The 10,440-nt window shown below is 48.4% G+C and overlaps 2 protein-coding genes across 2 annotated transcripts in view; both read right to left on the bottom strand.

The window, feature by feature from the left end:
- The window catches only part of pdzk1ip1 (PDZK1 interacting protein 1), a 3,476-nt gene extending 995 nt beyond the window's left edge, over positions 1–2,481 (bottom strand). Inside the window, exons 1-3 of the mRNA XM_086224039.1 lie at positions 1,863–2,481; positions 736–856; positions 205–282 (exon numbers count right to left, since the gene is read on the bottom strand). Of these exons, the coding sequence (XP_086080165.1) occupies positions 205–282; positions 736–856; positions 1,863–1,929 (266 nt within the window). The 5' untranslated portion in view covers positions 1,930–2,481. The remainder of the gene's footprint in view (positions 1–204; positions 283–735; positions 857–1,862) is intronic.
- A 670-nt stretch (positions 2,482–3,151) lies between these two features.
- diras1a (DIRAS family, GTP-binding RAS-like 1a) lies at positions 3,152–9,520 on the bottom strand. Its single transcript, XM_086224717.1, has 4 exons — positions 9,336–9,520; positions 5,638–5,804; positions 5,335–5,505; positions 3,152–5,130 (listed from the first exon to the last, which is right to left on the bottom strand). Exons 2-4 carry the CDS (start codon positions 5,773–5,775, stop codon positions 4,840–4,842), a joined length of 600 nt encoding a protein of 199 aa, XP_086080843.1. The 5' UTR covers positions 5,776–5,804; positions 9,336–9,520; the 3' UTR covers positions 3,152–4,839.
- Between the last annotated feature and the right edge of the window lie 920 nt (positions 9,521–10,440).

Below are 10,440 nucleotides of genomic sequence, written 5' to 3'. Positions count from 1 at the left end.
AAAATAGCTTCTGACCACATTTGAGGACATCAAAGTGTAAAAACCCCTGACTGGCGTGATGACTCATCAGGCCCCAAGTCTGTTCAGTGGTGCCTTGGCTCTGACTCCGCCTCTCTGCCAGGTTTGGGGAAAATCAGCCACATAGTGTTTGTGTCATCTTGCTGGCAGGTCACATGACCTCCGTGGTTGAAGTACCAATCGTACCTGAGGGTCTCCAGGTGGGCCTCATGGGCGGAGCCGTTGCCGACGGTAAATTCATCGTCGCTCACAGCAGTTGTCCTCCTGCAATCAGAGAGCAAAGACAGAATTCACAAAAGGTGTCCTGAAACTTATTTATGTGAACAAATCTTGACACCTTATAAACGATAGTCACATGACCAACACACTGAAAGTTGATGAGCAATCAAGTCAAAAACTCCTGCCTGTTTTAATCAAAACAACAAACAAGTGATGTCACTTCAGCACTTGAATCTTAATTTAGTTTCAGGCACTGAGTAATGATTTGTAGTGGCGGGCACTAGTTAGCATGTTGGCTAACAGATCGTGGACTCCTGCTCACACAGGTGAAGCATCAGATTACATGGCGCCAACATCAGCCATTGACCCTCACTGACCACCGTCCACCATCATCGCTTCAATGGGATGTGAAGCCTTGAACGCTGCATCCCTGCGTGTTTCCATCTTAACGATACGAACAATCGGGGGTTGTTGCCAGAGTTTAAAGGATGAAGGGACCTGGCGTGCTTGTCGCCCCACGCCTTCTTCACCAGGAACACCACGAAGGTGAGGAAGAGGAAGACGCTGACGGCGATGATGCCCGTCAGCCATTGAGGCAGCAGCCGCTCATCCATGTGAGCTGTGACACAAACACACACAGGTCAAAGGTCATCAATCATATGATTGGTTATCTTGATTCTGTATTTCTTCTATAACGTTTATTCATTCGAACGTTTCAAGATGTTCCTAGAGGCTTCCCTTTCTAGCATGCAGTGTGTGTGTGAGTCTGTGTGTGAGTGGGTCTGTGTGTGTGAGTCTGTGTGTGAGTGTGTCTGTGTGTGTGTGTGTCTGTGTGCCTATGAGTCTGTGTGCCTGTTTGTGTGTGTGTGTGTGTGTGTGTGTGTCTGTGTGCCTGTGAGTCTGTGTGTGTGTGTCTGTGTGTGTGTGTCTCTGTGTGTGTGTCTGTGTGCCTGTCTCTGTGTGTCTGTGTGTGTCTGTGTGCCTGTCTCTGTGTGTCTGTGTGTGTGTCTGTGTGTGTCTGTGTGCCTGTGTGTGTCTCTGTGTGTCTGTGTGTCTCTGTGTGTCTGTGTGTGTCTGTGTGTCTGTGTGCCTGTGTGTGTCTGTCTGTCTCTGTGTCTGTGTGTGTCTGTGTGTGTCTGTGTGCCTGTCTCTGTGTGTCTCTGTGTGTCTGTGTGTGTCTGTGTGCCTGTCTCTGTGTGTCTGTGTGTGTCTGTGTGCCTGTCTCTGTGTGTCTGTGTGCCTGTCTCTGTGTGTCTGTGTGTCTGTGTGTCTCTGTGTGTCTGTGTGTGTCTGTCTCTGTGTGTCTCTGTGTGTCTGTGTGTGTCTCTGTGTGTCTGTGTGTGTCTGTGTGTCTGTGTGTGTCTGTGTGTCTCTGTGTCTGTGTGTGTCTGTGTGTGTCTGTGTGCCTGTCTGTGTGTGTCTGTGTGCCTGTCTCTGTGTGTCTGTGTGTCCATCCCATAACAGGAATTTATATTTCCGACAAAGGAAACCAGATTATTTTCTCCAAGTGTTCACCAGCAGCGTCGATTCAGGGACCAGGAGCTGAAATCAAGTCCAGTTCTGTGTTCCATTTCAGGCGGCGTCCGACTGAGTGTCCTAGAAAATCTGATCCTGGTGGGTCCTACCTGTCTGGGCCGTCACACCTCCGACTGCCAGGAACACGCAGGAAGTCACTGCAGGAAGTTTCTCCATGGCAAATTTCCACTTGGACCTGGACAGAAGTTGCAGTCGAGCAGCAGCGTCTGAGTGGCGTTTGAGCGAACAGGGCGAGTGTTGCAGGCGCTGAAGGCGCAGCAGCTTTGTTAATATTTAACTGACAGCTCAAACTGGTGGTCACAGGGAGTGGTTTCAGATTTCAGATCTTTAAAATCTCTCCACACAAAAGCAGATAAAAGCTGCGTCCCGTCTTCACTGCTGATGATTAACATGAACCTGGACATGAAAAGCTCCTGAGCAGAAACCGTGGAGGGCGAGCAGTCGCAGCCGTGCACCCAGGCAGAGCTGAGATCACGTTCATGGCTCACCCACGACTCGCAAACCCTCCCCAATCACGATGTAAGCATGAGGTCAGAGAGTCTCGAGACCTTTGATGATGTTGCTCTGTATGTTGACATTGAGCTGTCAATCAGAGATCAAAGATGGCAGAACGCTCGTTTGTGAAGAGGCCGACAGTGAAATGAAGCAGTGGCGGCGCCATGCGTCCATCTGATGCTGCTCTCAGCAGAAGGTCGGTGCCGCTGCCACTGGAAGACTCAAAGCCTCAAAGCAGTCGATCAAAGGCAGTCTAACCATAAAGGAAAACACGCGAGAACTCACAGAGGCAGAAATAAAAGAGGTCCGATGTACTGAGCCTGTCCACTAGATGGCAGCAGTGTGTCCAACATGCTCGGGCTCTTGAATGTGGTTCTCAAAAGAAGAAAAGGGTTCTTAAAGCAGATTAGATCAGATAATCTGATGTTGGTTTTGATCTGGATTAAACATTCAGATGAGACCAGAATAACCTGGCCCATGTGGTCAAGTCTTGATGAATCTTCGCACATCACGCCTGGTGATTTAGTGCATATCTGATCGATCTCGTGTTCAAATATGCCTCAACAGCGCCCCCCCCCCAACACACACACACACACACACACACACACACACACACACACACACACACACACACACTTCACCGACGTGCGGATTAAACAGATGCACAATCAACTCAGCGTTTCCTTCCAGGGCGCCACACTGATCACATGTCTTCCCAGTGAATTCAGTGACGTTGATGCCAAATGACCGACGGTCCAGGGAGGCGGTCAAAGCCGCGCCACCTCCCGGATGTCCGCCCACCCACACGGAGCCACTGGGAAGCCGCAGCCGGCAGACAGCGTCTAAACGTGCAACAGGAAAATGCAATTTGCAGCGAACAGTGAGGTCGTTTTTATTTGGGTAAACAAACTTTATTGAATTAGCACCAAATCACAAAGACCTTTCCAGAAACCTCCTGAGGTCAGAGGGTGACTCAGCACTTTTCATTCGCCATCATGTGACCACGCCTGCTTCATGCTCGCGCAACAAAAACAAGAGCAACATCGTAGCACATTGGCAAGTGTTTGAAAAAAAGGGTTACAAAAATCGGGGATAAAAAGAAAAATACGACACAATATAAAGAACAAAAGTTTGTTTCTTAATCCCAGTGCTCCCACAAACAAGGTGCAGCCATGTTTAAGCAAAGGTTACATAACTGAAGCTTAAATAAAAACAATTAATAGCTTCTTCTTTTTTCACAGTAAAAAAAAATCTAAGAAAACAAAACAGCATGCGGAGAGTTCAGTGTGGAGGCTCCTGGAGCGGCGCTGCTGCGCTCCTCAGGTGGTTGCTTCCTGCCTTTCCTTTGTTGGGTTTGTGTCTTATAAAATTGTTCTGTAAAGTGGTCTAACCTAGACTAGGTTTAGCTCGCCTAGCTAGATTAGGATGACCTAGACTAGGTTTAGCTCGCCTAGCTAGATTAGGATGACCTAGACTAGGATTAGCTCGCCTAGCTAGATTAGGATGACCTAGACTAGGTTTAGCTCGCCTAGCTAGATTAGGATGACCTAGACTAGGATTAGCTCGCCTAGCTAGATTAGGATGACCTAGACTAGGTTTAGCTCGCCTAGCTAGATTAGGATGACCTAGACTAGGTTTAGCTCGCCTAGCTAGATTAGGATAAACTAGACTAGGATTAGCCCTAGGCTAAAGTAGACAGCAGGCATTTTAGGAAATACATGAATAGTAGAAACAGAAAACAATGCTGTGAATTATGATTAATGCAGATAAATTGTTGCAACAGAAGTAGAAATGGCCAAACAAAGAAATGCATTTCATTTATTTACTTTTGGAGGTGCAGATTTGTTTTCACATGAACCTGCACAGGTATTTGACAACTGAAGCTTTTATTTTTACAGCTTCTTACCGATTTCATTTATTTTACTACTGAGACGTTCCTTTTTAGTCTTCATTAGCTGTTTCTCTGAGATTATTAAGAGCTTTCTGACTGTTCACATGAACCGACACATGAGGACTCTCTGGTTGACGTTCACCTTGATGGGCTTTTGTTCCTTGTAAATCTCTGCGATGCACACAGGAGTGTTGATGTGGCGTGTAAGTTTAACAAGCTAACCATCAAACAGCCAGCACCATGCGAATTTCTCCTGGAGATCGATGAACTTTGTATCTACGGATCCACCAGACAGGCTCGAAGAACCTTCTAATCTGGTTTCAGGGTTCCGTCTCCAGCGACTGACCAGGAGAAGACTTTCAACAAACCTCTTGGAAAAGCTTTTTTCACATTTGTTGCTACGAGTTACAATCAAGTTTGGCCCAACATTCACAATCACATCAGGAGCGTTTCCGAGCAACGGTCGATGCTGAGGGGTCCAGGTGAGAAAGAAGTGTGTTTGAGGGCCACAAACACGGTCTGGTGTGAATATTCCCATCTCCTAGCTCAGTATTTTTACACCTTTCATTCCTCCTGGCTGCAGAGGAAAGAAGGAGGGATGGAGACTGGGAAAGATGGAGGGAGTCAGTGACTTCCTCCTGTCCACGTCTGCGGTGAGTCCTCTGCCGCCCTCCACACCTCTACATGATGCTGCACTTCCCCTTCAGCTTGCCGGCTCGCTTCTGTTTGCCCGACCGCTTGCCATCAATGCTCAGGGTCATGTCCCGTTTCTTCTCCAGAGCCAGCAGCTCCTGGAACAGTTCCTTCACGTTGAAGTTCATCTTGGCTGACGTCTCCATGAAGGCACATTTCCAGGCGGCGGCCTGAGCCTCGCCCTCCTTCGTCTCCACCTCACGATGCGCCGTCTCGTCGCTCTTGTTTCCTACCAGCATGATGGGAATCGACTCCACGCTGCCTTTGATGGTCAGAACCTGGAAAACACCAGACCGAGTAAAGAACCGACATTTTTTTTTAGGCAAGAAAGTGTTCCCTTCTGATACCGAGTACAAGTACAACGTGTTAGAGTGCGCTGTACATAGTGTTAAAGTATGAAGTACAGTGTGTTAGGCTACGAAGTATCTCATGCTATAGTAAATCATACTTACTTGAGTACATAGTACTGCATGTTGGAGTACCTGCTGATAGATGGGTTTGAGCTCCTCCAGTGATTGGCGGCTGGTGATGGAGTATACCAGGATGAAGGCGTGGCCTTTGGAGATTGACAGGCGCTGCATGGCGGGAAACTGGTGACTTCCTGTCGTGTCTGTGATCTGCAGTGTGCAGACGCTCTTATCACAGCTGATGACCTGTGGGGGCGGGGACACCCATTGTTCAGTGGGGTGGTGTGCATGTTTTACCTTACCTGTCCATGCGTGTCCTACCTGTTCTTGTGTGTCCTACCTGTCCATGCGTGTCCTACCTGTCCATGCGTGTCCTACCTGTCTGTACGTGTCCTCTACAGTGGGGATGTACGTGTCTCTGAAGGTTCCTTTAACAAATCGAAGCACCAGTGAGCTCTTCCCCACACCGCCGGCGCCAAACACCACCACCCGGTAGTCATTGCTCTGCTCCGGCATTCTGGGAGTCGGAGGCCAATGGCTGCTCTCTGAAGAGAAAGGAGGAAAGAATGATGTCATCACTGCTTATCTCAACCACAAACTCAGAACAGTGACTGATCAATCTGAATACACATACACACACACACACACACACACACACACACACACACACACACACACACACACACACACACACATTTCTGCTGCTGGCATCCATTGAGTTCCTTAATGTAACCATAGGAACATGTGTGTGTTTATGTGTGTGTATGTGGGAAGGGGGTGGGTTGCCTTGGTGACCAGGGCTGGAAGAGACTGGTGACAGCCCAGAGTGCTCAGAGTGCAGACCTGCTTCTCTACGACTCTGAGGTCAGCAGCGGGACGTCAGAGGTCAAGAAGAGGAGCAACAGAGCGGTGTGAACGTGTGAAGACGATGAAGAGCTGTCACCCACTGAAGCCCCTCCCTCAATTTTTAAATGATTATGAAACAATTAGAGCAGCAACTTTAAGGTCACCTGACCTTCACAAGATGACCAATGACTGTAGGCTTACAAACTTGCAAACAAATGCTTTGGCGTTGGCATGGTTACTCACCCGCAGACTCAATTGCTTTAATTGGAAGTTAATCAAAGCCCCGTCATTCTTACGGTGGCTGAAGGAGGTGCTTCTCGTCTTGGCCTTGAGAAAAGTCACGTACCCAACAGGAAACAAGCGCGCAGACTTGGCTCTGATCTGGAACCCTGCCATGCACTTTCCCCTTTCTTGAAAATGTTGCTCATCTGATTGTTGTGCAGACTTGCATATGTTCTCTTTTAGTATTAGCAACACCTCAGTATGGAAACTCAGGCAGGAGGCAGCCTGGAGAACCTCCACAGAACCCTGCTCCCTGGCAAGCTGAAGCTCTGGTGCATGCAGTGTGGACTACTTCCACGTCTCCTCTGGCCGCTAACCCTCGGTGAAGTCCTGCTCTCAAAGGTGGAACAGCTGGAGAGACTGGTCAGCTCATGACGGGGCCTTCCCAGGTCTCTCCGCAGCATCGGGCGCTATGGCAGAGGGATGTCACACCTGCCCCTTTCCAGTCTGGCAGAGGAGTACAAGTGCGCCAAAGTCAGACTGGAGATGATGCTACCTGTCTTGCGTGATCCACTGTAGCCCAAGCTGCCCCCAGGGGAGGCACCACTGCTCGCCGTCATTCTATCATCCAGCGGCGTGAGCGAATCCGAGGCCGACTGCTGCCAATCCAGCGCTGTTGACCCCTCAAGGGTTTCAACACGCCAATTTAGTCATGTGACAAAACACCAAGTATTCACAATAGTCACACACAGACTGAGAGGACGACAACTGATCCTGTTTTATTTTAGTATTTTTTAAGTTTAGATGATTTCATTTGGTCATTTCTTCATTTGCAGTTGTAGATTTTCTTCATGTCTGTCTGACTAAAGTTGTTTTACTCGGGTTATTTAAAGACCAACAGGGTGGAGCAGTGGTCCTCACTGTGGCCCCCAGCAAGAAGGTTGTGGGTGGAGCAGTGGTCCTCCCTGTGGCCCCCAGCAAGAAGGTTGAGGGTGGAGCCCCGGCTGCAGCACGGGGTCTTTCTGGGTGAGTCTCCATGTTCTCCCTGTTCCTGCTGGGTTCTCTCTGGTACTCCAGCTTCCTCCACAGTCCAAAGACATCAAGAGGGACCAGGTTAATCCAGACTCTAAATTGACCGTAGGCGTGGCTGGGAGAGCCAATGGTTGTCTGTCTCTATGTGTTGGCCCTGCCATGGACTGGTGACCTGTCCAGGGGGAAGGCTGCTGGGATAGGCTCCACCCCCACCACCCTCAACAGGAGAAGAGGGAGAAGATGGAGGGTGGGATGATGGATGATGGATGGATGATAGATGGATGATGGATGGATGATGGATGGATGATAGATGGATGGATGGATGATGGATGGAGGGATGTTGGATGATGGATGGATGGATGGATGATGGATGGATGGAGGGATGATGGATGGATGGATGATGGATGGATGATGGATGGAGGGATGTTGGATGATGGATGGATGGATGGATGGATGGAGGGATGATGGATGGATGGATGGATGATAGATGGAGGGATGATGGATGATGGATGGATGGATGGATGATGGATGGATGGAGGGATGATGGATGGATGGATGGATGATGGATGGATGGATGGATGATAGATGGATGGATGATGGATGGATGATGGATGGATGATAGATGGATGGATGGATGATGGATGGAGGGATGTTGGATGATGGATGGATGGATGGATGATGGATGGATGGAGGGATGATGGATGGATGGATGATGGATGGATGGTTGGATGATGGATGGATGATAGATGGATGGATGGATGGAGGGATGTTGGATGATGGATGGATGGATGGATGATGGATGGATGGAGGGATGATGGATGGATGGATGGATGATGGATGGATGGATGAATGGATGGATGATGGATGGATGATAGATGGAGGGATGGATGGATGGATGATAGATGGATGGAGGGATGTTGGATGATGGATGGATGGATGATGGATGATAGATGGAGGGATGGATGATAGATGGATGGATGGATGGATGATAGATGGATGGATGGATGGAGGGATGGGTGGGTGGGTGGATGGATGGCTGGATGGATGGATGATGGATGGATGATAGATGGAGGGATGGATGGATGGATGATAGATGGATGATAGATGGAGGGATGGATGGATGGATGGATGATGGATGGATGGAGGGATGATGGATGGATGGATGATAGATGGATGGATGGATGATGGATGGATGATGGATGATAGATGGAGGGATGGATGGATGATAGATGGGTGGATGGATGGATGGATGGATGATGGATGGATGGATGGATGATAGATGGAGGGATGGATGATGGATGGATGATAGATGGAGGGATGGAGGGATGGATGGATGATAGATGGAGGGATGGATGGATGATGGATGGATGATGGATGGATGGAGGGATGATGGATGGATGGATGGATGGATGATAGATGGATGGATGGATGGATGATGGATGGATGGATGATGATGGATGGATGGATGGATGGATGGATGATGGATGAATGGATGATGGATGGATAGATGGATGATGGATGGATGGATGATGGATGATAGATGGATGGATGATAGATGGATGGATGATGGATGGATGGTTATTTAAACAAGTAGCACAGTACTTTTATGAGTACTTGTACTCAAGGAACTGTTCGGCTGTCTTTATGAGCTCATTTCTCCAGCGATGAAGAAGAAGAAGAACAGAGTCCTTTCATGGTACTTCAGCTCTTAAGTACTGAGGAAGCAGGTGTAGTAACAGTACTTCACCCTCAATAGTTTCAGCTTCTGGACTTTGAATGGCAAGTGTGATCTACACGTCACACTCACACTGTCCTAGTACAACCAGCACATCCAGTACAACTAGAACAAGCAGCAAAACCAGTACAACCAGGGGGCTGCTGGTCCAGACCCCCTGCTGCTTGATTCTGGTTCCTCCATCAGGCTGACTCCCTGGGGGGATAGGACGGCCACGCGCGCACATGACATCCGCACTTACCGTGTCTCCGCGGCTCCTCTCAGTCCGGTGCGGGTCCGTCTACTCCGGAGCGGCGGGGCGCATCATCATCATCACCATCATCATCATCACCATCATCATCATCATCAGACCTGGCGCTGATCAGCACTTCATCCCCCCTCTTCCTCCTCCTCTTCCTCCCTCCATCACTTCCTGCCTCCGGTTTGCTGAAGAGAAAATGATTAATTTTCCTGTTTGGCTTGTTCGTTCTTTCACAATAAAAGCCCACTTCTATCACAAAGGACAAATCGAGTTCGAGCCTTCCTGCGGGTCCCGGGCTGCGACAGTTCTCAACAAAATAAGAGCACTCAAGGAAAACCTCGACATCCCAGTTCAGAGGTGGTTGAGATGTGACCGTCACCAGAGGGCGTGACGTCAGAAGATCCTAATGACCAAAAGTAAAACGTCAGCATCAGGATGCTACTTCGAAACCTAATATTTTACTGTGTAGGCCACCGGAAATGCTCCCTCATCCAAATTAAAAATACGCTTTCTTCCTATCACCTGCCTCCATCACCGTCACAGACACGTCATGACCCGGAAATTTGTGAAAATCTCAAAAAAATATCAGGTTATAATGAAAAGGCGAAGATGATGAAAACAGGTTTGAGAACTCTGCCAGTAAGCATAAAAATGCACACATGCAGTACGTATGTATATTTATATATGTTTATATATTTGTGTGCATACTCAGACTGTATGTGTGTATTTATACCTACATATGTACATGCATAAATCTAGAATTTGTTTTATATACACATATGTGCATCATGTATATATGTGTATACATACATAGTTCATACAAATATATATACATGTTTACACATACGTATATACATACAAACACTGCATGATTATACATGTTATATATACACTGTGCATGTACACATACCTGCACAGATACGTGTGACGTTAAATGCTTATGTTCTGGTCAGCAGGGTGGAGCAGTGGTCCTCCCTGTGGCCCCCAGCAAGAAGGTTGTGGGTGGAGCAGTGGTCCTCCCTGTGGCCCCCAGCAAGAAGGTTGTGGGTGGAGCAGTGGTCCTCCCTGTGGCCCCCAGCAAGAAGGTTGTGGGTGGAGCAGTGGT

This window comes from Aulostomus chinensis, chromosome 14 (assembly GCF_037954235.1).
Source record: "Aulostomus chinensis isolate RoL2024-O1b breed Wild chromosome 14, RoL_Achi_v1.0, whole genome shotgun sequence".
NCBI classification, from domain to species: Eukaryota; Metazoa; Chordata; class Actinopteri; order Syngnathiformes; family Aulostomidae; genus Aulostomus; species Aulostomus chinensis.
The sequence above is the reverse complement of the archived record's forward strand: the minus strand, read 5'-3'. Positions and strand labels throughout refer to the sequence as shown.

Excerpts from the sequence above, each read along its gene's own strand:
- diras1a (XM_086224717.1), bottom strand. The coding sequence starts at position 5,775 with ATGCCGGAGCAGAGCAATGACTACCGGGTGGTGGTGTTTGGCGCCGGC. Across the intron at positions 5,506-5,637 it reads TAGAGGACACGTACAGACAG|GTCATCAGCTGTGATAAGAG; the intron begins GTAGGACACGCA and ends CCGCCCCCACAG. Across the intron at positions 5,131-5,334 it reads TCAAACCCATCTATCAGCAG|GTTCTGACCATCAAAGGCAG; the intron begins GTACTCCAACAT and ends GGTGTTTTCCAG.